General features: G+C 34.8%; 3 protein-coding genes across 6 annotated transcripts; 2 read left to right on the forward strand and 1 right to left on the reverse strand.

Annotated features, from left to right (window-relative positions):
* Positions 1-1,008: 1,008 nt before the first annotated feature.
* On the forward strand, positions 1,009-7,307 carry LOC107903538 (alanine--glyoxylate aminotransferase 2 homolog 3, mitochondrial). Of its 2 annotated transcripts, none has more exons than XM_016829614.2 (9): positions 1,009-1,322; positions 2,336-2,566; positions 3,833-4,003; positions 4,869-5,012; positions 5,117-5,296; positions 5,385-5,610; positions 5,690-5,803; positions 5,881-5,967; positions 6,993-7,307. In XM_016829614.2, the coding sequence occupies exons 1-9, from the start codon at positions 1,068-1,070 to the stop codon at positions 7,034-7,036; spliced, it is 1,452 nt and encodes a 483-aa protein (XP_016685103.1). In that variant the 5' UTR covers positions 1,009-1,067; the 3' UTR covers positions 7,037-7,307. The 2 variants fall into 2 exon arrangements, with proteins under 2 accessions (XP_016685103.1, XP_016685110.1); XM_016829621.2 differs by lacking the exon at positions 1,009-1,322 and adding an exon at positions 1,985-2,176 and having other exon boundaries at positions 5,878-5,967.
* Positions 7,308-8,121: 814 nt separating this feature from the next.
* Positions 8,122-19,754, forward strand: LOC107903529 (regulatory-associated protein of TOR 1). 3 transcript variants are annotated; one of them, XM_041087917.1, is made up of 23 exons: positions 8,122-8,996; positions 10,081-10,183; positions 10,870-10,952; positions 11,037-11,195; positions 11,296-11,412; positions 11,548-11,705; positions 11,988-12,142; positions 12,241-12,385; positions 12,463-12,541; positions 12,703-12,804; positions 13,214-13,297; positions 13,385-13,495; positions 13,863-14,216; positions 14,318-14,507; positions 15,038-15,601; positions 15,713-16,033; positions 16,128-16,257; positions 16,658-16,782; positions 16,868-17,013; positions 17,116-17,217; positions 18,008-18,093; positions 18,717-18,801; positions 18,943-19,754. In XM_041087917.1, exons 1-23 carry the CDS (start codon positions 8,667-8,669, stop codon positions 19,279-19,281), a joined length of 4,068 nt encoding a protein of 1,355 aa, XP_040943851.1. In that variant the 5' UTR covers positions 8,122-8,666; the 3' UTR covers positions 19,282-19,754. The 3 variants fall into 3 exon arrangements, with proteins under 3 accessions (XP_040943851.1, XP_040943852.1, XP_040943853.1); XM_041087918.1 differs by lacking the exon at positions 11,296-11,412 and having other exon boundaries at positions 8,128-8,996; XM_041087919.1 differs by lacking the exon at positions 18,008-18,093 and having other exon boundaries at positions 8,128-8,996; positions 18,943-18,978.
* A 618-nt stretch (positions 19,755-20,372) lies between these two features.
* Positions 20,373-25,482, reverse strand: LOC107903521 (TOM1-like protein 6). The gene is made up of 9 exons (XM_016829594.2): positions 24,962-25,482; positions 24,166-24,244; positions 23,957-24,055; positions 23,130-23,243; positions 22,831-22,985; positions 22,652-22,733; positions 22,486-22,571; positions 22,061-22,333; positions 20,373-21,537 (listed from the first exon to the last, which is right to left on the reverse strand). The coding sequence occupies exons 1-9, from the start codon at positions 25,090-25,092 to the stop codon at positions 20,529-20,531; spliced, it is 2,028 nt and encodes a 675-aa protein (XP_016685083.2). The 5' UTR covers positions 25,093-25,482; the 3' UTR covers positions 20,373-20,528.
* Between the last annotated feature and the right edge of the window lie 1,265 nt (positions 25,483-26,747).

Genomic DNA, 26,747 nt, shown 5'->3' on the forward strand with positions numbered 1-26,747 from the left:
ATTTTTCTTAAAAATGCTCTTTTCCAGTGCACACAATATATATGTATATATATGAAAATTTTTAATTAGAACTTTTATTATTTCTAAAAAAAATCTTATTAGGCCTCTCAAACTTTAAAAAATTTGAATTACACTCCCACAAAATTTTTAGAAAATTTTATTAAGCCCCTTAATTATTTTAAAAATTAATTATACCCTCTAAAAATTTTAAAATTTTAATTAAATTTCCAAAACTTAAATGATAAGATCTGCCATTGCTTGACAAAACCCAACCATAATAATTACGCATGAGACCCAAAATTAAAATATGGATGCTGATATCCAAAAATTGTCACTTAATCACTTAAAATTTTAATTAGGCCCCTCTTAAATTTTAGAATTTCTCATCAGGTCTTTCAAAATTTTGTAAATTTGAATTAGTCTCTCCAATTATTTTAAAATTTTATTAAAAAATTTAATAAAACCCTCCAATATTTAAAAAAAAATTTAATTAAGTTCACAAAACTTAAATAGCAAGATCTACCATTACCGGGCAAAATTCATCCATGACAAATGCACATGATGAGACCCAAAATGATCCCTCAAAGTTTTGGAAAATTATCATTGAACCCCTTTAAAATTTTAATTGTCCTCCTCATAAATTTTAAAAATTCTCAATAGACCACTCAAAATTTTAGAAAATTTAAATTACGCTCCCACAAAACTTTTAGAAATTTTTATTGTGCCCCTTAATTATTTAAAAACTTTAATTATACCCTTCAAAATTTTTAAAAATTAAATTAAATTCTTAAAACTTAAATAGCAAGATCTACCATCATCAGACAAAATCCACTCGTAACAATTACGCAAAATGAAATTCAAAACTCACACATAAAATTTGCGTATGATCCGAAAATCGGGTATTTTGATTAACATCCTTACCCGCCATAAAAAAAAAACTCAATTACACGTCAGCAGGACTCCATTTTTGCTATATAAATAAACTTTCCCTCCTTAAATCCTCTCTTCCACGCATAAACCATCTTCGTTTACAGTTAAATCAATTTTCCCCTATATTTTCGGAAAAGATGCGGAGGTTCATTCCGGCGACGGCAGTATTGTCGGAAAAAACTAAATACTCTCTTCCATTGCGGCGATGGCGATGGCGGTGCTTCTCTCAGGTGGCTCAAAAGGAGTTTGATAACAAAGGTGGCGTTGTGGTTCCCAAAATGCCTTCCTTTGATTATGCTCCGCCGCCTTACACCGGTCCCTCCGCCGCGGAGATCCTCTCCAAAAGGAAGGAGTATCTTAGCCCCGCCATGTTCTACTTGTACAATAAACCCGTGAGTTTCCTTTCTTAAAAAAGATTAAAATATGCATATAGTCCCTGTAATTTTCAAAAATTTGGAATGTAGTCCTTGTACTTGTATTTTCAGGAATTTAATCCCTCTACTTTTCAGACTTCAAAATTTAGGTCCAACTGTTAATACCGTTAATTTTTTTACTAAATTCAGGTTAACTACTACTATTTTTTTAAAATTATATGACTATCAAATGAGTAGTTTTTTTATTTAAAAATGTCACAACAATAATTTTAACAAAAAAAAAACAGTTTGGACCTGAATTTTACAATCTAAAAAGTAGAGGACTAAACTCTTAAAAAATACAAGTATAGAGACTAAATTTCTAATTTTGAAAAAGTACGGGGACTATAGTCAAATTTTTACCTTTAAAAAATGGGCATAATCTCCTTAAAATCCCCAAACTATCGCCTAAATTTATATTAATCCTTAAACTTTAAAATATTTTTAATTTAGTCATTGAAGCATCAAATTATCAATTTATGTACTTCTATCAGCGTAGCCGTCAACTGAAACATGGCGTGACACATTATTAAGTTGTAAACAGTGTATATATTAAATAAACAACAGTGATTTACCTGTTTTAAATATATTACGCCTGGAATTTGAGCTGGAATTTAAAGTTAAAGATAACGGCTTGTTCTTGACTGGGGACCAAATTGAATTCAGGATCATAGTTTGGGACTACTAGTAGAATTAACCCAAAAAATTGAAGGATCTATGGAGTTTTGAGATACATTTCTTTAAGTTTTTGCTCTTGATGACTGGAGACTGTCCTTTAAAAACTGTTCTATGAGCTGTTTTTTCGTTCATACAAATGATTGAATTTAAAGGAGGTAAAAAAAATGGAAATTACAGAAGAATTTTATTCACTACTTCAATAATTTAGAATCAATTTGGCTGTTTTCTCAGGTTCAATGAACTGTATAAAGTAGATTTTGTCCTTTATTTACAATTTTGTGAGTTTTTGTTTTGCTTTTGTTTTTTGGGTGCAGCTGAATGTAGTGGATGGGAGGATGCAGTATTTGTTCGATGAAAATGGGAGAAGATACTTGGATGCATTTGGAGGGATAGCTACGGTGTGTTGTGGCCATTGCCATCCTCATGTGGTGGACGCCATTGTTAACCAAACCAAGCGCTTGCAACACTCAACTATCCTTTACCTTAACCATGCCATCGCTGATCTTGCCGAAGCCCTTGCTAATAAGTTGCCCGGCAATCTCAAGGTTCTTTGCTCTCTTCTTAACTATTATATGCTCAATGGTTTTTGATAGGAAACATCATTCTATATTTGGATTCAACAAGGATCAAAACATATCTATAGGAATATCCCATATAGCTCAGGTGGTATATTTTTACACACTAATCTCGTATAAAAGCATGGTTTGAACTCTTTGCCGAGTCGAGAGACAAAACCCAAGAATCAGCATATATACTAGGGGATGGAAAAATTTACATTTAGACCCTTTTAAAATTGATAAAAATTTAAATTAGTAAAGGTAAAATTGCACTTTAGCCCCCTAAAAATGATAAAAGTTTGATTTAATCCTTTAAAAATTATAAAGATATAGATATTAAAATGGTAAAAATTACGTTTTTACTATCATAAAAATATATAATTTAATTTCACCCTCCTAAGAGAAATTTCTGGCTTCGTCCTTGATATATACCTAGGGATGAAGCCAAAAATTTATTTTAGGGAGGCCAAGATTAAATTATACTTTTTGAGGGAGGTTAAAGTATAATCTTATCATCGTATTAACATATAATTTCATAATTTTTAAAGGGATTATAAAGAAAATTTACCATATTAGGGGCCAAGGTGTAACTTAACCATTGTATTAAATTAAAAATTCAAAATTTTCGAAGGGACTAAAATTTTTTTTTACCATTTTCCACCCTTGGTGCCGTCCTTGTATACACTCGAGACACAATATCTCCATCGTTGAAGGGCCGGTTGGCTTCCAACAGATATACTTCGAAGACTTATCCTTATCCCAAGAGAGTCTAACCTTCCCTCAACAATATATATACACAAACGAACATCCCAATTTTTTTCATTGTTGTGTCGAGATATTTTCAACTTATTTTTGGAGTAAGTATGCAAAGTGTTGTTTCAATGGGAGTATTGTTTTTTTTTACTCTGCTGAAAGTCTTAGTGCTCGGTAGATCACAAAGCATGAGCATCGTGTCTGATGCTTGAGATGGTGAATCATGCGTAATTTTGTAGACTTCTCTTAAAAAAGTTAGCTTCTTTCAACAACTTTCAACGGCATTTGTTATGGCAGCGCCTTAGTAAGCTTAGATGTTACCTCTTAAAGATAGTCTATCATTACTGTTACAGTTGAAAAGTATTTAGTCCCCAACTTTATGGTTTTGCTAAAATGAAACACTTTAAGAAAGTATTTTGAATGGAAAAAAACCCCTAGCTCAATTTTTCTTTCTTCTTTTTTGCATCTTAGATTGGGGGTTTTGTTTTTTTGGCTATGCAGGTTGTGTTCTTTACAAATTCAGGGACAGAAGCTAACGAATTGGCAATAATGATGGCAAGATTATATACTGGATGTCATGACATAATATCATTGAGGAATGCATATCATGGGAATGCAGCAGGGACTATGGGAGCCACTGCCCAAAGTAACTGGAAGTTCAATGTTATACAGGTATATATGCTGCAGCTTTCTTTTCTTTTCTTTTTTCCTTGAAACTTTAATGCTATACTATTCCTTCTTTGTACCATTATTGACATAGATATAACAATGGTAGGTGAAATAACAATGGTAGGTAGTGATTATGACTTGTATTCAACTTTATGTCAATCTTGCTTTATTTTTTGTTTTTGTACTTTCTGAAAATTATTGAATTTAAAATTTTAGTCCTCATCAAACGTTAATTACGTTAACTGTTAAATTCATTTAGTTAAGTTTTATTATTTTCAAAATTTAATGCGACAAATATATTATCATATGTGGAATATTATGTTATTTGGTTATTTTCATATATCACTCACTAAAAATTTGGTTAATGAATTAACTGCTACTGTTTGGTTCAGGACTAAAATCTCAAAATTTAAAAAGTACAATAACTAAAATTGACCGATTCAAAAAGTACAGGATTAAAACTGATCAAATTAAAATATAACTTTTGCAATGTATAAAGACTAATAGCAGAATTTAACAATTATTGTTTGATCATGACCCCAAACATTATTTTGCTATCGATTGAACGTTTTAAGTGAAAGTTACATCAAATCTGTTGGTTTCCATCTTTTTATCCTTACAAGGTTCGTGACTATCTTTTTTAATAATATCATACTTAAGGTTTGAATCTGAATTCTCTATGTCTGAGTATAATGTGCCTAAAATGCTAAAAATATGTTACGTGTCTACTCGTGTCTTGATGTGTTATTGCATACATATCTGATATATATAAACCGTGTATGGACTTATATGCTTATCACAAATTTTAGAGACTTGATGTGTTACAAGTTCATCATAAGTATCGCTAACTCATATGTATGTTCATCAGAGTGGTGTTCATCATGCCATAAACCCGGATCCATACCGAGGTGTTTTCGGTTCCGAAGGAGAGAAGTACGCGAAAGATATCCAAGATCTTATCCAGTTCGGAACTTCGGGCAACATCGCCGGTTTCATTTCCGAAGCTATACAGGTATCCCCAATATTCACCGTCACCTTCGATTTTCATGTTCTATGTTGCTAGTGCCCGACATTTACACTTGAATCCAAATAACATATCATGATTTTCATTGACAGGGAGTTGGTGGAATCATAGAATTAGCCCCAGGTTACTTACCTGCTGCTTATAACATTATAAAGAAAGCTGGAGGTCTTTGCATTGCTGATGAGGTTCAAGGGGGGTTCGGTCGCACCGGTAGCCATTTCTGGGGATTCGAGAATCACGGCGTTGTACCTGACATTGTCACAATGGCAAAGGTTAACTTTTCTCGATTTTCTTAGTTATAAAGTATTCTATCTACATCCCTTATGTATTCACTTGCAGCTAGCTTTTATGTATTGACAGGGGATCGGAAATGGCATCCCTCTAGGCGCTGTGATAACCACTCCCGAGATCGCGGAGGTCTTGACCCGACGAAATTACTTCAACACCTTTGGTGGGAACCCTGTATGTACGGCTGCAGGGTTAGCCGTTTTGAACGTAATCGAAAAAGAAAAGCTTCAAGACAATGCCTTCGTCGTAGGATCTTATTTGAAAGAGAGACTAATTGCACTAAAAGATAAACATGACCGTAAGCTTTAAGACTTTGTAAACATCATTCAATTCGGAACCGGCATTGCTGATTGCCTGATTCTACTATGTAAATGTAGTTATCGGGGATGTGAGAGGACGAGGATTAATGCTTGGAGTCGAACTTGTCACCGATCACGAGCTCAAGACACCGGCAAAGCTTGAAACACTTCATTTATTGGACCAAATGAAAGGTTAGGTTTCTTCACATTAAGCCTGCCATGGAATGTACTTTGTTTAAGCTACTGATGTACTGGTAATCTTATAGTAGAGATCGGTGTATTGGTTGGGAAAGGTGGATTTTATGGCAATGTATTTAGAATTACACCTCCACTTTGCTTTACTACGGAAGATGCAGGTGAGTTACTCCGTTTTGGATGTTATTCCGACACTATTTTTTGGGTAAATTACAGTAAAAGTCACCCAACTATGACTTTTTTTCTTTTTTGGCCATTCAATTATGAAAAGTTACAAAATAGTCACTCGACTATTCAATTTTGTCTTTCTTTGCCATCAGCTGACTAACATAAAAATGAAAACGCCCAAAAATCCAAGATAGTTGGGTAACCAAAAGAGACAAAATTGAATAGTTGAGTGACAAAAAAAAATAATTGGAAGATCATTTTGTAACTTTTCATAGCTGGGTGGCTAAAAAAAGAAAAATAATAGTTGGGTGACTACTAACATAGATTACCTTTTCTTTATTAAAAAAATAGTATAATATCAAATTTAACTCTTAATATTTACATTTTTTTTCAATTTAACCCTTGTTTTTTTTTCTTCTTTTTTTTTTGAGCTAGACTTGTTAAAAAGAGTTTAATTTGGCCATCACATTTTGAAACAAAGTCGATATGATTTTTTTAAAACAAAAATACTAGCTAAAATGTTAATTATATAAATGTGATAGCCTCCATGGCAATTCACGTGTACTTCATGTTAATTTTTTGAATATTTATGAACTTTTTATACTTTTTTGAATTTTGATTTATTTTTTATTTTTACAATTTTTAAATAAGTTGTTGGCGTGACATATAAGAAAAATAAGTCATGTAATCATGAAGAGTATATGGACTATCATGTAAGTTGTTGGCCGATAATGTTACACAATTAATGTTTTACTAAACATTTTTGTTAAAGAAAAATGATTTGACTCCTTTTTTTAACGTTAAAAAGTCGAATTTAACTTAAAAAAATAAAGACCAAATTGATAAAAGTGTAAACATTGAGAGTTAACTTTATAATTTTATCTTTTTAAATACTCGTGTCCTACTCATTTCTGGATTCTCGACATGGATCTAGGAGGTAATATATACATTCATATGTAAAGCTCACATCCAAGTCCAAATAACGTAAGTTCATTTCCTTCTGAATTTCTTGTTGCAGATTTTCTTGTAGATGCTATGGATTACACCATGTCAAAAATGTAACGCCTCTATTATTCTTTCGTGCAAACGAGGTTGTAGCTCAATAATATGAGGAAGGATAATAAAGAAATGATTACACGAATCAATTAAATTAAGCCTCAAACGACTTACGAAGCGCTTGATTTAAATGTAGAAAAAATTAGAATATAATTAGACGCTAAGTTTGATGTTATCAATATGTATCATAAACTCCCTTATACATATGTAAAAATCATCAATGCATCTATCTTCAATAAATTTAACAAATTGACCCCAAAAGATTTTGGGTCTCAAATTCCCACATGGCTTAATTTATATCAACAATAAATTAAAGAGATCAAACCCAATTGTGTTATTTCATTCAAATTAAATTAAGAGTAAATTACATGGATAATCACTTAATTATTAATATTTTTTGATTATTTAATTATGAAAAGTTAAAAAATATCACTAATTATTAGTAAATTTATTTTTTGATCACACAACCATAATAAGTTACAAAATCATCACTCAACTATTTAATTTTATCTTTTTTGGTCACCTATTATCTTCAACGGAGTTTTGATTCTTAACTCTATCAAAAGCTTGAATGATTGAAAAAGCAATGGGTTTATAGAGCAATAACGCCTCATAAGTGCTTGAGAAGTCGAATCATATGTGTTGTGCATGGATGAGCTCGAACCCTTGTCTTATATACAATTATTGGATTTGAACCTATACTTTATGAATTCATTATCTTTTTAGTCATTTAAGTTTTTAATAAAAATTGTCGATTAAGTCTTAATTTGATTGACATAAATATGGTTGTCAATGAAGGAGGATTTGAGTTACAGTGCGTTAAAATACATTATCCTCTTATTTATGGATTAGAAGCAACTATGTCTAATTCTAGACAAAAATCTTTATCGAAAATAACACTCAATGTATTAAGAATCCAATCTAAAGTTTAATCATTACTAAAATTGCTTAGACTCGTATAATTTTTTTAGATTGAATCAACTCGGATTAATATTATTAATTTTTTAAAATTAAAATTATAATTGAATCGGATTTAAATTCGGATAGAGAATATACAAATATAAAGCAAAACGCAGGCGCAAAAACAATACACAGTGGAAACGCATAACACTTTTTTCAACAAAAAGAAAACAAAATTTAAAAAAAAAAAACCTTATTTCAGCTTTGAGACTTAAGAGACACTTCCCCTCCCTTTCTCTCTTTCATTTTTATTTTTATTATTCAAAAATTAAAATTAAAATTTAATTTTAATACATCATTTTTTTTATTGTGCCGTCACTGGTCTATGCTCCACCACCACACCAGCATCGTCGTCGTCGCCGCCGCCGTCACCTAGGGTTTCAAATCCTTCAACTTTCCCCTTTCTCGGTTTCCTTCTACAAATTTCCGAGCTGGAGTATCTCTCTTTCTTCTGGCGGATCTCAATGCGCCGCTGGTTCAGCGGCTTCGTTGATCAAATCTCTTTCCTTCCCCATCTCTCTCTATATATGTGTATCAGTTTCTCTTGGTGATCAGTTTGGAGCAAAAAAAAAAAAAAGGCTAGGTTTTGGTGAGATTAGTTTCTATTAATTAAAATTTTGAATCCGAGGGTTTTTGTATTTGTATTTGTTTTTTTTTTTGGTTTCGCGGGATTTGAATGGCATTGGGCGATCTGATGACGTCACGATTTTCTCAATTGTCGTTGGCGGTATCGAATCATGTCATCGACGGTAACGTCAGCAGTGGCGGCTACCATGAGGACGATGTTGCTTATTCTGACTTGATGTCTCAGAGGAGGGATTTAGATGCTGCATCAACTAGCAGTTACGCCAATGCCGTTACTTCCACGGCCAGTGTGCCTACGACCATGGCTTACTTGCCGCAAACTGTTGTTTTATGCGAGCTTCGGCATGCTGCCTTTGAAGCTTCCACGCCAACTGGACCCTCTGATAGTGGGCTTGTTTCCAAATGGCGCCCCAAGGACAGAGTAAGTCCTTTCCTTTCTAGCTTGGTTTCTTCTTTTTTTGCTTACCATTCGTTTGACTGATTTTATCTAATAACGGGTTTAAGAAAAGAAATTATTTACACTGCAGTAGGAAAAGATGAGATTGTGCAAATAATTAGAATTTCCTATTGATATTCGGAAGTAAGAAAATTTGACTTCGTTTAGAGGTTATTAGAAATGTTGCTGAAATTGGTTCATATCTATGCCATTTTGGGTCTAAAACTAAAATTTTAATAGGGCTTTAGTACATTGGATAGAAGGGAGGGGGATTCTTAGATGTGCTAGCATAACATTATGGAATTAGTACTGTCAATTAAGTTTGAAATCCTTGAATTTGATGTGGTCACCTAGCAATGGAAGACATGAAGACATTGTACTCCTCCGGATCAAAGCATTAGAGTCTGGAAGAGTTCAATACTTTGTACATTAAGTAATCTGCCGTTGTTTTTATCACCCCAGTATGTCATTTGCCTTTTGATGAACTACTGAATAAGAAATATATTTCGAATGGTTGGTTGTTTATGTATTTGCACACTAGAGCCTTCACAGTAGAAACTCATTCTTTTAATTCTTTTTAATTTCATCTGTAGTAAAGTAACAATTCCCATACCTTCTCCTGTAGCTTAGTGTTTTGAACATGCCATGGTGAAATGTATTCTATTTTTACCTTTTAGGTTTTGACATGAATTTTGAATCTAAAAGCAAAATAAGTAGAGAATATTGTGGAAGATTGTTATGTCTGCTTAAAGAGATTTATAAAGCCTAAACATGCAGAATACAAATAATTTGAAATAGAGTTATACTATACCAAATTTGTTTGCATTCTACTTCCTAAAGTGTGCATTAAAAAGATTGTTTTTATCTTTGAGCAGCCTCTTTGCTCGGGTTTCTTTGCAATACATTTAAGTAATATTTTCTTTCTTGGAACTGAATTTGATTCTTAGATAATAGTATGTTTCTTCTTGATAAATATTAGAAACCATCCCCGAAGAAATATTTTTCCCTTTAATTTGTCTTGATATGGTGTGCTTGACCATATTCACTTGACTTACGACCTCATATGCAGATGAAGACAGGATGTGTGGCCCTAGTTTTATGTTTAAATATCAGTGTTGATCCACCTGATGTAATAAAAATATCTCCTTGCGCAAGAATGGAATGCTGGACTGGTATGTTTTTTGAGTCAATTCTCTCTTATTTTTGCATTTTTGCTATATTAGGTTATTGAAGCTTTAATGGTCATGATTATTCCTCATGAAATCTTTAATAAGTTTCGTGTTATTTTAATATGTGACCGAACTAAATGCTAGTTGATTCGTTGAGCATGTATGAATTTTTAAGTTTGGATATTGTTTGCCCTTGGCTCTAAACTGTATCTGCTCCTTAGTTGTCTTTATATTTGCATTGGAATGTTGAGAATTACTATAAATCCTGTCCAAGAGTGCTAATTATGATCATACTTCAAACTGAGCTCTTCTCTATATTTCTTTTTATCAGTTGGGAAACAAGTATCTCCTTTTATGTTAGGGTAAAAAAGGGAATATTTTGTAACTATAAGTAGTTTGGAACTTTTAACATATTGAACTTTTTCAAAGAGGAAGGTAAATTTTGGAGCTTCGAAGTACCTTTGAAGTATTGTTTTACTGTTTATGGTGTTTGAAGCTGTGGCAAACGGCCAACGGAAACTTGGATAGAAAATTGAAACAATTATCAAGTTCGGTGGTTAAGGAAGTGTCACTTTTTGTAGGGTTATTGCTGCACCAACATAGTATTTGCATGCAGTCTCAGGAATGCTTATCTAATGTTCTTCATTGATATTAGTATGTTCCACTTTTTCTTTGTTTCATTGTTGCAGACCCTTTTTCTATGGCACCACAAAAAGCACTGGAAACTATTGGGAAAAACTTGAGAGATCAATATGAGAGGTGGCAGCCCAAGGTTTGAACACCATCTTATACCATGTTTCATTACAGGCTATTCCATCAAGTTTAGAATCTAATTCTTTCTATTAAACATGGCCAGGCTCGCAGTAAGGTTGAACTTGATCCTACAGTGGATGAAGTGAAGAAACTTTGTAATACATGTCGCAGATATGCCAAGTCAGAGAGAGTTTTATTTCATTACAATGGACATGGTGTTCCAAAGCCAACTGCAAATGGTGAAATCTGGCTGTTTAATAAGGTGTCCACTTGTTTAACTGTTAGGATTCAATTCTTGTTGCTTTTCTTTTGCTCTATTTGGCAATTTTTCTCCTTGCTAAGCCTGAACATTTCCTGTGCAGAGTTATACACAGTATATTCCCTTGCCTATCAGCGATCTTGATTCTTGGTTAAAAACACCCTCTATATATGTTTTTGATTGCTCTGCTGCAGGAATGGTTGTTAATGCCTTCATTGAGGTACTTGCTTGCGTTCTATCCTCAATTTGTCACTAGTATATTTTCTGGCTGGCGCTATTCAAATAGACATCATTGTCTTCCTTCTCTAGCCTTATTTGATTTTCTTTTTTTTCTTTATTTGAATTTGATTGATAGCTTCTTGACTGTGGCACTTCTAACTACCCTGGATCTTCAAGAGACTGCATTCTTCTGGCTGCATGTGAAGCACATGAGACTCTTCCTCAAAGTGCTGAATTTCCTGCTGATGTGTTTACTTCTTGTCTTACTACACCTATCAAAATGGCATTGAGATGGTAAAAGTTCTCATTTGATATGCTTGATTAGGACTTAGTGCTACATTTAATACTCAAATAGTATTTGCCTATTTGCCAAGCTAAATATTATCTCCTTTGTATTTGCATCTTGAATTAACTTTTACTAAGTTTTTCTGTTTACTTTTCATTGTTTCTGGATTTTTAAACATGGTATTCACCTTATTGAGCAGTTTTAATAATTTGCTCATCTGATTTTAATTTATTTAATTATTTTGTGTAAAATGAGCTTATTAATGTTCTGATGGTTGTTATCTCTTCCAGGTTTTGTACACGTTCATTGCTTCATGAGTCTCTTGATTCTTCACTTATTGATAAAATTCCTGGCCGTCAAAATGACCGTAAAACACTTCTAGGGGAATTGAATTGGATATTTACTGCAGTGACAGACACAATTGCTTGGAATGTTCTTCCTCATGGTAGTTCTTTCAGTGTATTGATCAGTTGTGTGCCTTCTTTTATTTAAGCGGTTCCTGTATTCTAATCTATTTAATCAACTCTTCCTTTTGTGATGCAGACCTTTTCCGAAGGTTGTTTAGACAGGATTTACTAGTTGCCAGTTTGTTCAGAAATTTTTTGCTTGCCGAGAGGATTATGCGCTCTGCAAATTGTTCTCCAATTTCTTACCCAATGTTGCCACCAACCCATCAGCACCATATGTGGTACTACAAGGGATATTGGCTTACTTTACAACTTGTTTCTCAGTTGTTTATTTAAAATTTTCTTCGGTACATTCCAGGGATGCATGGGACATGGCTGCTGAAATTTGCCTTTCTCAGCTTCCGTCATTGGTTGAGGATCCTAATGCAGAGTTCCAGGTGTGGTTTTCTTCCAATTCCTTTGCTAATATTGATTTGTTATCCTGAATATCGCTGACGTGTATTGGATCCAGACAAGAATTGAGTAGCAGAATGAGAGGGTGCCTATTTGCTGCTCATCATGTTCCCTCATACCTGAGTGTACTTTTGTTTTGTTTCAGCCAAGTTCATTTTTCACTGAACAGCTGATAGCCTTTGAGGTATGGCTTGACCATGGATCTGAGCATAAAAAGCCACCAGAGCAATTGCCTATTGTGCTTCAGGTGCTGTAATCTTTCCTTGTCATTCTAGCAGTGTCGGCCATTGTTTGGTTGCCCTTCTTTATGGTGATTTCATATTGGTCTGATTTATGTTAAACAATTTTACTCTATATCGAGTCCTCAGTGACCTAAGTTATTTTTTATTGTAAGGTGGGGAACTGGTCCTTCAGGATAACGGATGTCTATTGCCGTAGTTCCTAACCACTTGATTTTTGGATTGAAATCCCATTTACTATGAATTTGAGCTGATTTGTTCTCATGAAGAGTAGTCTATGTTGAAGTACATCCATTATAGGTCTGCCTGCTTTTTAGGGCCACTAACAGTGACGTCCAAACGGTTCATATTTACTGTGGCTTAGTTATACAAAAAATTTAAATGTAATATCTGACCAGCTCACTATTGATGTTTCAGGTTTTGCTTAGTCAATGTCATCGATTCCGTGCTCTAGTTCTTCTTGGAAGATTCCTTGATATGGGACCATGGGCTGTAGATCTGGTAGTTCTTTAGGGGTGTACTCTTCAGTATTTGCATTTCATTGTGTTTCATGCTGTTGTTTACTTACAGGGTGGATTCTGTTTTTAGGCCCTTTCTGTTGGAATATTTCCTTATGTTCTGAAGCTGTTGCAAACAACCACTCCAGAACTGCGTCAAATCCTTGTCTTCATTTGGACAAAAATTTTGGCACTTGATAAGGTGTTTTAGCTGATGCTTCATAAGTTTGGCATGAATATTTGTTTGCATATGTTAATGTAGCTCTTTATGCATACAATGTTACTAATGTACTGTGATAACTTGCTGTAGCATGTCCATGCCTACCTTTCATTCTAGCATTTAAGGAGTTGTTAAGTGCTCTTATGTTGTTGTAGCAGTCAAACTTCTGTGGTTTCACTTCTTCTTGGTACCTGAATAATTATCTATTGATAGTTTGCTGTTTTTGTTTATTTACACTTAGGAATTGATTCTGCTTCTCTTATTCTACTTGATGCTTTATTGCAGCACTATCATATTCCTTTTACCTACTACAATAGTAATTTTGAAATTCTGTCTTCCTTGTTTGCAGTCATGTCAGGTTGATCTTGTAAAGGATGGTGGTCATGTTTATTTCATTAGGTTTCTTAATAGTGCAGAGGCATATCCTGAACAGCGTGCAATGGCTGCATTTGTTCTGGCTGTCATTGTGGATGGTCATAGACGTGGCCAGGAAGCCTGTATTGAAGCAGGGTTAATCCAGGTGTGCTTGAAGCAGCTTCATGGTTTCACGCAAAATGAGGCCCAAACTGAACCCTTATTGCTTCAGTGGCTTTGCCTTTGTCTTGGAAAGCTGTGGGAGGATTTTACTGAGGCTCAGACAATAGGTCTGCAGGCAGATGTGCCTGCAATATGTGCTCCTCTACACTCTGAGCCTCAGCCAGAGGTATATCTTCTCTCTTATTTTATTTTTTTCCTTATAAATGGATAGTTTTCGGTTTTCTAAATATAGACATTTGCAAAATTATAGAAGCTGTTTTATTTCAGGTTAGAGCTTCAGCAGTTTATGCATTAGCTACCTTGCTTGATGTTGGGTTTGACTCGTTTAGAGATGGTATTGGAGGGGATGAAGAATGTGATGATGTTGAAAAGAATAGAGCTGAGATGATTATAATTAAAAGCCTTTTGAATGTTGTTTCTGATGGAAGCCCTCTTGTCCGCGCAGAAGTTGCTGTAGGTATGTGGTGGTTATGTTCATTCATATTTCATATGTCAGGATTGGTAATTGCTTAACAGTTTTCTTCAGAGTTCTCTTCCCAATTATTAACATTAACGTGACAGGGTTGAATGAACATGACACAAACATGGCACTTTGAAACACCTTGAAAAGTTTCTATTGCTTTTGTAATTGGCTGATGATTTTACCTGTAATATATTCCAAAATCTAGGTCACTGTGAGGCGTTAGCTTCTTAGAATTCTTAAGATGATTGTTTCTATATATAACATTTCTGTTCTATGGTGTGACGTAAATCATTAGAGCAACTTGCAATTATGATCCTAGAATACTCTTCTTTTTTATGCATATTTTTCTCAGCCTCTGAAATCATCATTAGAACCTACTATTTGCATGTTTTGTGCAAACATGATTCCTTGTCTTCAAATTGCTTTCTTTCCTGATTGGTGGTTGTGAGCGGGTGTTGTACAGATTCACTCTGTCCCTGAACTATGTTGGTGGATCAGTTTTGATGCTTTGTTTGTCTGTGCAGCTCTGGCACACTTTGCCTTTGGACATAAGCAGCACCTCAAGTCAATTGCTGCTGCATATTGGAAACCTCAGCCTAATTCCCTGTTGAATTCATTGCCTTCACTGGCTAATATAAAGGGCACAGGAAGTGGAAATATAGTTTCTTCTCAGATTGGTCCTTTAACAGCCATGGTTCGGGATGGAAGGGTATCCACCAGCAGTCCTCTTGCTACTGCTGGAATCATGCATGGATCTCCATTATCCGATGATTCATCTCAACTTTCTGATTCTGGAATACTGAATGATGGTGTCAGTAATGGGGAAGTTAATCATTCAAGGCCAAAACCTTTGGACAATGCAATGTATTCACAGTGTGTACTGGCCATGTTTACTTTAGCTAGGGATCCATCTCCACGTGTAGCAAGTCTAGGACGGCGGGTTCTTTCCATTATTGGAATTGAACAAGTAACAAAATCTGTGAAGCCTGCTGGTAATAGTGCCTGGCCTAGTGATCCTGCAAATTCCTCATCAACCCCTAGTATTTCTGGATTAGCTCGTTCTTCTTCCTGGTTGGACATTAATGGAGGTAACTCTTTTGTTCTTCGTTTGTTCCCTGATATCTGCTTGCTATGATGCTATATTTTATTCTGGTTAGATATTAAAGTTACAGGATTTAATTGGGAGATGATATTGACAGGTCATATGGCTTTAACATTTAGAACTCCTCCTGTTAGCCCTCCTCGACAAAATTACTTGGCAGGAATTCGTAGGGTTTGCTCTTTAGACTTCAGGCCTCACCTGATGAATTCTCCGGACTCAGGATTGGCTGACCCACTTCTAGGCTCTGCTTCTGGATCAGAGCGCAGTTTACTTCCTCAGTCAACAATATATAATTTTAGTTGTGGCCACTTCTGCAAGTCTCTGCTTACTGCATCAGATGACAGTGAAGAACTATTGGCCAAAAGAGAAGAGCAGGAGAGATTTGCACTGGAGCATATTGCTAAGTGCCAGCACTCATGTATTCCTTTTGACTTGTATTTTTGTTCTTTTCATTCTATTCAAATGCCAATTTTTTACTTTGGAACTAATAGGTTTCTGATTTCCTGTGCTAGCTGTTAGCAAACTTAACAATAATAGTCAAATTGCTAGCTGGGATACAAGATTCGAGACAGGTACAAGAACTGCCTTGCTGCAACCTTTCTCTCCTATTGTGATTGCGGCAGATGAGAATGAACGGATCAGGTATGTGATTTATGTTTTTATGGATTCCTAAAGCAAGTTAATTCCAATGTTACATGATTTGAGTTAACATGCCATAGTGAGTGGATTATTTTTACTCGTCTTAAACCTGTGGTTACGGGTTACAATAATGTGCCTTGATAATTTGCTTGCGTTGACCGGTTATGGTGTGTGGTAATTGATCCAGATATTAAGTTGTACACCATAAATGCATCAATTTGATATAGGTTCTAGAAAAGATCAACAAGGTGGCAAGTTCTGATTGGCATTCACTGGGCGTGCATCTGATATAAACTCTTAAGAAGTTCTATACTTTGTGTTTCCTAGAAGATCTGAAATGAGTTAAGACTTAAACGAGTTTGGAACTTCTCGGCCATATTAATTTTTTGGATTGTTTTTTCAGGGTATGGAATTATGAGGAAGCCACCCTCCTCAATGGTTTTGATAATCATGATTTTCCGGAAAAGGGAATATCTAAACTTTGTCTTTTGAATGAGCTTGATGACAGCTTGTTGCTTGTTGCTTCAAGTAATATTCTTTACCACTTCTTTCTCCCAGTGTTTTTGCGAGGTTTTCTTTTTTCTAAAATTAGCTCGGGGCTGATCTTGTACAGGTGATGGAAATATACGGATTTGGAAAGATTATACACTGAGGGGGAAACAAAAACACGTTACCGCATTTTCTTCTATCCAAGGTCACAAACCTGGCATGCGGAGTTTGAATGCTGTTGTGGACTGGCAACAGCAGTCTGGATATCTCGTATGTATTTCTTCTAGACGGTTTTATCTCTAGGACATTATTGCCACTTACAATTTGATGCCTAATATAGTTTTCTTCATTGCTCTGATGTTATGCTACTAGTATGCATCTGGAGAGATATCATCCATCATGCTTTGGGACTTGGATAAGGAGCAACTTGTTAATTCAATACCATCATCCTCGGATTGTAGTGTCTCGGCATTGGTGAGTCTTCAATCTCTTTCGCATATATTAATTTATGTTAAATGATTGGATTGAGCACGGTTATATACATGTTGGTTGCAACAGGTGCCTTATAGGTAGAAGTACCATGGAGGCTCTTGTACTAGGAATCAGATTGCATTTTGTCCTCTCTATTCAATCGGACAAATTAGTCCTTGTACATTAGATCAAATAGCAAATTGGTCCATCTGTTAAAAATTCCATCCATTTTTGCTATTAAAAATTGGTCCCTATACATCAGCATGAGGTATACATGGCACGCTACATGTAACTATCTGGTTATTTCGTCAGTTACACCAGTTTTTAATAGTAGAAATGGATGAAAATTTTAACAGAAATGACCAATTTCATTTTTGATTTAACGTATAGGGAGTAATTTGCTCATTTTTTGAGTGAAGGGGACAAAATGCAATCTAACTCCTAGTATAGGGGCTTCCTTGGTACTTTTACCATTCCTTATAAGAAAAAAGGAAAATTATGGCATATGACTATTGAGTTGGCATATACGAGGGTATGCTTTAATTGAGAACATGCTATGTTGGAAAGTTTGTTAAGTTTTATTAGTTTGGATGCTTTCCCAAATATTGAGTTAAATGAACCTAATGTTAAACAAAGTTCTCGTTGAAGAAATTGAAGTGCCTTTGTGATTCTTCTCGTTCTATTTTGTTTTAAGATTTAGCTCTTATATTTGATCTTGTCATCAGATTTGTTTTGGTCATCGTTTTTTTTTGGGTAGTTCATCTTGTGTTGCATATTTTCTTCACATTAACAGGCTTCTTCTCAAGTCCATGCTGGTCAATTTGCAGCTGGTTTTGTGGATGGTTCTGTTAGACTATATGACATCCGGACACCCGACATGTAAACATTCTGATCAATTTTTTATTTGTTGACAAGATAATGAAAGAATAATTTTTTTTGGGAATTTTTGCCTGTTTGTGATGTCATTTGAGCTTTTCTTTGGAGGACTCGACCACGTTTTTATAGTGCTTAACATACACCTCTATTTATTATTCAATCCCATCTCTTTATTTTCAGAAGAAAATGCTATCTCGTGTTGGGTAAAAGTACCATGGAGGCTTTTATATTAAGAGTTGGATTGTATTTTGCCTTTACTAAAAAATAGGCAAATTAGTCATTGAACGTTAGATGAGTAAACTGGTCCTTCTGTTAAAAATTTCATCCATCTCTACTGTTAAAATTCGGTTTGTGTACGTTAGAATGAGGTACACATGGCATATCACGTGTAACTATCTGGTTATTTTATCAACAATGCCAATTGTTAACAGTAGAAATGGATTAAATTCTAACAGAAATTATTAGTTTGCTCTTTGATTTAATATATAAGGATTAATTTTCCTATTTTTTTAGTAAAGGGGGCAAAATGCAATTTGACTCATAATATAGGTATCCTCATGATACTTTTACCTCTCATGCTATCCGTATTTATCTATCTGACCCGCATTTGTTCTTTTAATGTTTAGGCTGGTTCGCACAACCAGGCCGCATACTCAACAAGTAGCAAGAGTTGTGGGTATTGGCTTTCAACCCGGACTTGATCAAGGAAAGGTAAGGCAACTCACATTTCTTATGTCTGGTAAAAAAACGTGCATCGATGTTGTCAACATCCTTGTTCCTTGTTGAACATCTCATTCGAGATTTTGATCTAGGAAACACAAAACATTGATGAACTTTCATGTTATTTTTCAGATTGTTAGTGCATCCCAGGCTGGTGATATTCAGTTCCTCGATATTAGAAGTCAAAGAGATACAGACCTTACAATTGATGCTCACCGAGGATCACTTACAGCTTTAGCTGTTCATAGACATGCCCCGATAATCGCCAGTGGTTCAGCAAAACAGCTAATCAAAGTTTTCAGTCTAAAAGGTGAACAACTCGGCACCATTAGATACCAACATACCTTCATGGCCCAGAAGATTGGTTCCGTAAGTTGCCTTACCTTCCATCCCTACCAAGTGTTACTCGCTGCCGGTGCCGCCGATGCCTGCGTTTCAATCTATGCTGATGACAACTCTCATACAAGATAAACGTATAAATCCTTCCACAGTATCACAAAACCCGGAGGCAGATCATGGTGAATGAAACCGTCTTAGGCACAAATTTCATGGAAGGTCAGTGATCCAAGTTAATAGTTGCAAAAATTTATTCGAGTTCGGATCATTGTTCGAGTGTTTCGGGATATGCTGCTGCCAGGCTTACAATTCCACTATGGGTGTTATTGGAAATTCAGGGGTATAAACAGAGATATATATATTGATTTCATTAGCCTCCGGTCACACGTTTATCTTTGCATAAACATATACGGGGGGTTTGTGGGGGTGGCTTTGGCAAATAATATGTTATATATATAGGTGATGATGCATTGTAAATATTTTCCTTTGTTTTTTTTTTTTTTGGTTCCCATTATTTCATGGTTTTCAATGTGTTGAAATTGTAAAGGCTGCAACATTTGCCATTGTCATAAATTTTACGTATTGCAATCAGATTGGTTTATGGTCAAGCCCCAAGTTGTTGCCACTCTAAAGCTATATTTTTGGAATCAGATCAATGGTAAAACCGATTAAGTTCCGATTTTGATTAAATAAATTCTTAAAAATTTTATAAAATCGAACCTAGTTCAATCGGTTCAATCAATTTGGATTTTTTTTCAGTAATTTTGCAGAACTTCCTATTAATTGTTGCCACAAATGGGATTGGACATTTAGGGTGTTTTTTGGATTATTTTGAGAGGAGATCAAATATTTGTATTTTTTAAATTATTTTAATTCCATTTTATAGATTTGTAAATTAAATTAAATACTATTATCCATTTGAATTTTTTCTTTTAAATATAAAAAAATATTCAGATGCGCAAAAAATTGAAATTTAAATCCACTAAACATCCACTCTGAATGCATATAAATCATTTGCTAATCCCAACAGTCCTAGCAAAATATTTACAGTTCTAACTTCATACAATAATTCACAAATCATAAATGGTAATTTCAGTAAGAACCAAAACTATTGCATTGTAATTATTAATTTTGAAGGTGAGAATGGCAATGGTAATGGCAGAGGCTATAAATAAACATATTTAAAAGGCACCAAAAAACTATATACTAATATAACAACAACAATATTGAATCACAAATCAAATCTAAAAAGACAAATTCCACAGCAAATCAATCTAAAAAGAAAAACAAATCCATGTCTTAGATACTTTGATTTACACCAAAGATTCACAATGGACATATATATCCTTTTGCATAAACCTTAAAACTACAACACTCTTTTCTTACTTCCTTCCACCAACCATACTTTGTGTATTACTACCCGACAAGTTTGGTGATGTACTACTACGCCTTCCGTCGCCATTTCCGAGCACGTTCAGATCTTCGAACAATAGGTATGATGGGATAAAAGGCTTTTGTCCTGATGTGGGAGCAGGGTTCCTAGGACCGGTAATCGTCCAAGAATCACCTCCGTTCATTGGTGCTCCGCCGTTGGTTCCTCTTATGGGGAATGAGCGATTATGCTGCAAGGGTCTGGGCCCTGTAATGGAATTTGATGCAGTGGTGTTCACTTGGGGAGTGGAGATCATGTTATTTGTAGAAGAGCGGTGGTTTTGGCTGTTGAAATAACCGGGAGTTGCAGCCCATGGTGGAGGGGGATATGCGGATGTGTATTGAGGCCGGAAATATGGTTGGTATTGAGGTTGTCCGAATGACTGGTGCGGTGACTGGGACTGGGATGGTGATTGGGGTTGGAGTCGGATTTGAGACTGTGTATTTAACTGATGAGGCTGGGATCGTGCTTGGAACTGATGTTGAGCCTGAGATGGTGAATTCAACTGATTTTGAGCTTGCGGTTCAGTTTGGAACTGGGTTGGTTGTGGCTGGACTTGGGGCTGAGACGGTTTTTGAGGTTGAGCCCAAGGAACCACATAACTATTATACGGCAGCTGCGCCTGACTTGCAGGGTATGTTTGGGAAGCATAAGGATATCCTTGGCTGCTAGGAGGAACAGGTACCTGATGTTGAGATGCAGATGGTGGTGTGGGAGGGGCATGCGGAGAGGAAGCCGTTGTTGTGGACAAGGTAAGGCTTAAAAGATCAATCAAGTCCTGTTCTTTCGAAGTTTTAACTGGTGCAGGTGGATCAGGCAAAGCTAAAGCATTGCTCGGAATAGAGGTTGAGGCAGTTGGTGTATACCATGTCGTCACATTGGCATTACTGACTGGCGCAGTAGCTTCACTTGTTCCAGGAGAAGCGTTCTGAGGAGATGTGAACTGTGCTCTGGAATGCCTGCACTCGGAACAAAAGGTGAACCAGTCAAGAACTGAGCTAAACCTATCATATTTACACAAGGTTTGATTATAGACAAGCAAGGTAAAAGCACCATGGAGGCCCTTGAACTGTGAGTCGAATTCCATTTTGCCCCTCTATTAAAAAAAGGGGCAAATTAATCTGTATACGCTGGATCAAAGAGCAAACTGGTTCTTTTATTAAAAAATTTCATCCATTTTATTGTTAAAAACTGGTCCTTGTAATCTGGTTATTTTGTCAACCACATCAGTTTTTAGTAAAATTGGATGAATTTTTAATAAAAAAGACCAACTCTTTAATCTAAAATACAAAGACTAATTTGCCCATTTTTTGAGTAAAAGAAGCAAAATGCAATCCGACTCCTATTACAAGGGCCTTAATGGTACTTACCAAACTAGCAAAGGAATTTTCCTAACGACAAGCCATATACACAACATAAAATTAGTCATTTGTAGGACTGCAACAGGTGAAATAAGGTGAAGTAGAGGTTAGCATATGAAACCTTCTAGCTAGCTGTGCGAAGTCGTCTTCCTCTTCTTCCTCTTCATCGATATGGCTTTTTGTCACAGTGGCAACCGGTGTGGGTGGACTTATATTAGGTGCTGGGCTCTTCGCTTCACTTGATTTGTTGGAGGAACTTGCTTCATTATGCATCGGGCTTACAGCAGTAGCTTCAACTGGCAAGGGGGAACCTAAAGCTATAGCATCGTGTTTCGCAAGTAAGCTTTGCAGGCCATCATTTAGTTCAAGACCTCGAGCTAAAAGTTCCTCGTCCCTGCCACAGCCAATAAAAAGAAAAAGAAGCAAAACTTTTGACATCTGCACATAGGCCACGTATAAAAGAAAGAACTTCGACATTTTTACAAAACCGTTTCAACGATAAGTTCCAAGTCATTATAGAAAAACAAAATTCAGAGACAGACTAACACGGTAGTTGTAAGCATCTGCATCAGCTTTTTTTGGTTGGAACGACATCGATTAACGAGATCAACTATCACTTCATCTTTCACTGCCTGTTAATACGAACCAAAAATCACAGTTAAACATTCCACCGACAATTTAAAAGAAAAGGTTTCATTATTATCGTTCATACCGCACTATGACTCGGGTTTACAGCTTGTAGCATGTCACTTAAGAGCTCCACAACATCCTTCATTGAGTCTAAGCTAGACAAACTAAGATTATCAATCCGAAAAAGGAGTGAGACACAAAAACACCTGTAAATAAACAAAGAAACTTAATAAACAAAACTTAAAAAGTCATTTTTTAGACCTTAAACTTTCGATCTCAGTAGCCATTGTTTCATCAAGCCTTCTAGAAGAATTGCTTGGCATTCCATAACCGGGATTCAAGGTTGGATGTGTAGCTGGTGGTGTAAAGATAGGAGCTGTATTTGATGAACGCTTGGGAAATTCTACTCCCGAACGCTGTCATTTATACATTTACAAAATTTTAGAATCACTATAGTTAAAGACAACGAGAGTTAGTTGATCTTAGAAGTGGACATCCTCGGATATCATATCCTTGATGCCAGTCCACTACCACATGTTATTTAAGGGTGCTAGGCTTACCCTTAGCTCATCATATGCCCAGTAGTACTGTGGATGTTTACCCCCCGGACCGCCAAATGCCTCTTGCCAAGAGTCCAACAAAGCCAAAATTTTATCCCTCACTAGCATATCCGCCTGCAGTATTCACGAAGCCAGGCTCGTTAAAACTGACAGATAGACTTGAGATGCTAATAAACAGTGTCATATGCTGGCAAAATAACATGAGAACAAGATCAAAATAGATAGAAACCAGATGCTGAATCCATGCATTGAAGTCAAAACACGCCACGTTTCAGGACGACCAATGACCATGTAAAAAAGTACCAGACAACCACTAACATTAACATTCATGACTAGTTCAATGATTTTCAGCAACTATCATCCCGTCTTTCTAGAACAACTCATGTCCTCCCGGTTAATAGTGAACCTAACTTAAATTTCAATAACGTGTATATGGCCACTAATCTGTATTACATAGGTATAGTATCACTAACATCAGTCATTCGTACCAAGCAGGATCGTGTTCTTTCATGGGATTTATGCAACAGCTTTTGTTTTCCTCCAACATATTCATACCATATATACAAATCGTCTCGCAACAACATTGGCAGTGTTTCTTGCATTTATTGTAAGCTTTTACTCCATTTAGCTAGCAACAATCCCTTGAAACCTAATGGCCCCAAGCTAGTTCAATTCATTCTAAAGACCGTTGAATTAATATGCTTATTCGGGGGCAAGGCGACAAAAAATCCATTTTGGAAAGGCAATAAAGTAAGCATGGTCCAAAACAAATGAATATGACCAACAATTCGTGTAATAATCAAATTGGTAAAAACTCGAAGAATTACCTTCTTCTTCACTATTTTAACCATCTCCCCCAATATATTCCTCTCAGCAATCTGAAAATGAACATAATCACCACAATTCTTCACCATTGTTTCCAAAAGCTACAAAAGGGGAAAACAAAACTCGGTTAATCCGCAAACACAACAACACACAAAATCCCTAAATAACGAAGCCTGGAATTCAAGAAATTGTTTTTCCGACTAAAATTTACCGTCAAAGCTAGTAATTGAACTTTAGAACTCTTGTGCTGCAACCTTCTCTTCACAGCTTTTACAACATCCTTTGCTGGCCTAAAATATCAACATACGAAGTTCAGCCTAATCAGTAAAACTAGCTAAATCTTACATTAATTTACAAAACATTAATCGACAAAACCCCGAAAAAAAGTAGTAAATCGAGCTCGTAGCTAAATATTCCATTAATTACAGAACATTAGTCGATCAAACCCCAGAAAAGTAGTAAATCGAGCTCCTAGCTAAATTTTACATTAATTTCCGAAACATTAATTGATAAACCCCCCCAAAAAAACTACTAAATCAAGCCATCGAAATCGAATTAACAGAGAAATTATAAAGAAACTATAACCAAAATAATGTTTCTTTTCATTAGAAAGTCTCTTTATTTATTGCCTATCTTCATAAATACTTTAAAGTGATGGTTGAAAAATTATATCACCTTTTTAATTCAATTATCTTCATATAATTCAACCTAAAAAAGTAATTTAATTAAATCCTTGTACAAGAATCATATTTTTTTCAATCAATCAATTTCATCCACAAAAAGAAACATAAAAAAATCCATAGTTCAATACCATATTAAATACTCAAACCTGATGAGAAAATTAATGAAAAATATTCTACAACATAGAAAAAATTAGATTAAAATAAATACCAACATAAAAACATGCACGTAAAACCTAAGAAAATTTTTAAAAAAAAATCAAAGTCAGCTCCTTTACAAAAGAAATTAACAAAATTAAGAAGAACAAAGATTAAATTTTTTTTTACCAATGATTAGAATTAACAGAATCGCAAATATCGATATTCATAGTCCAATCAGGACCCATTAGAAGATCGCTCGTTGCCTTATCTACAGCTACTGTCGCTGCTGATGATGAAGCTGATGACATCATCATCATGTTTTCTTTTTTTGTTCTTCTCTTCTGTTCTTTTCCTTTTCTTTACAGCAATTTTCTGCTTGTTTCCCGAGAAAATTCCACCTGAGGAACAAACGACGACGATGAAGATGATAATTTCAAGTTTTTTTTTTCTCTGCAAAAACCCACCACCTTTTTTCCTTATCTTCTGTTTGGATCCTAGGAAAAATAAAAAACAAAAAAAACCAAACCCCTAAGAGAAAATTATAAAAGGAAAATTCTTTCCTCAGCTTTCCTTTTTATAAAGAGGCTTTAAAGCAAGAAATTTTCATTTTTCTACGGGAAATTCGTTTCTATTTAGGGAGAATTTCAAAATGAGGCTGTGGACTAGAAATTATTTTAGTCAACCATCATATTGTAAAAGTATTTATTGGTATAGGAAAAAGAATGTCACCCTTATCTTCAAGTTATTGTAAGTACTACTTTACCCTTATCATTTAAACGGAAAAATTCCATTTAAAGTTTTAATAATAAATGTTTCAATTCAATGTTTTGTTTTGTTATACAATTATAATAAAATATATAATTATTCGACTTGGAATTCCATTCAAAATATCTAATTTAAATAGTCTCAAACACTCCATTTGAGGAGGGGGACGGAAAAAGACCCCATCTTGATTATCTTCTTCATTCCTTCTCCTGCATCAGGATTCTTCTTCTTTCTTGGATGACTATCGTTAACGTATCAACAAGTTTTATTTTTGTATTTTATGATTATTGAGAAACTAGTCTATTTTGAACTACAATTTTTTTAATTTCTTGCATATAATTTCCTAAATTATTAAATTTAAAAAAAAATTAATCTCACAAAAGTTCTCATTAATTTCAAAAAAATTAAAAATTTTAATTAGACCCCTAATTATTTTAAATAAAATTCTTATTAAACTTCTAAGAATTTTTTTAAAAAAATTACAAGACCCCAAAATTTAGTCTCGATATCCACCAATGAATATTTTTTAATCATTCTAAGTAGAGTTAATCCTTACAAAACAGAAATCAAACATAGTTTGATAGAATAAGATTTAAGCCAAAATAAAGATATAACTTCAACATAATTTACATAGAGTAAAACACGAACCGAATTTAAACATATGATTTTATAACTCGAGCATCTAAAATTCAACTCAATAATAAATAATCAAATTCAGATTCTTTTTTTTGTTCATATTAGTTTAGAGGGCAAAAAGGTAATTGCAAACGCTTTATTTTAATTACTAAAAATTGTCAAAAATAGAGCCGGCTTATTCTACTTTTATTTAATGAATGGGAATGTGTTGTGAAATGGGACAAAAGTTTCATAGAAATTTACGGATAATGCCAATTATTGTAACTATGCTTATGATATATGCTTTTGTCTGTGATTTTCTTAGTAAATGTCAGAAATTCTAATTCCCCTACATTTAATGCATTTATTCTTTTAAAATTTTTATTATCTTCTAGTTAATTATTATTATAACTCTTTGAACCACGTGAAATCTTCTTTTTTAGGTGAACTATAAGAAGAGGGCAGAGCCCTAATAGCAACACGACTATAGCGACTTGAACTTAAGCTGCACGTGAACACCTTGACTATCAGGCCAACACATGGGGTTCATGTAGAGCCGATGTCTTTGGTTATGTTAATGTAATATCTTGCA

Source organism: Gossypium hirsutum, chromosome D02, assembly GCF_007990345.1.
Source record: "Gossypium hirsutum isolate 1008001.06 chromosome D02, Gossypium_hirsutum_v2.1, whole genome shotgun sequence".
Taxonomy (NCBI): domain Eukaryota; kingdom Viridiplantae; phylum Streptophyta; class Magnoliopsida; order Malvales; family Malvaceae; genus Gossypium; species Gossypium hirsutum.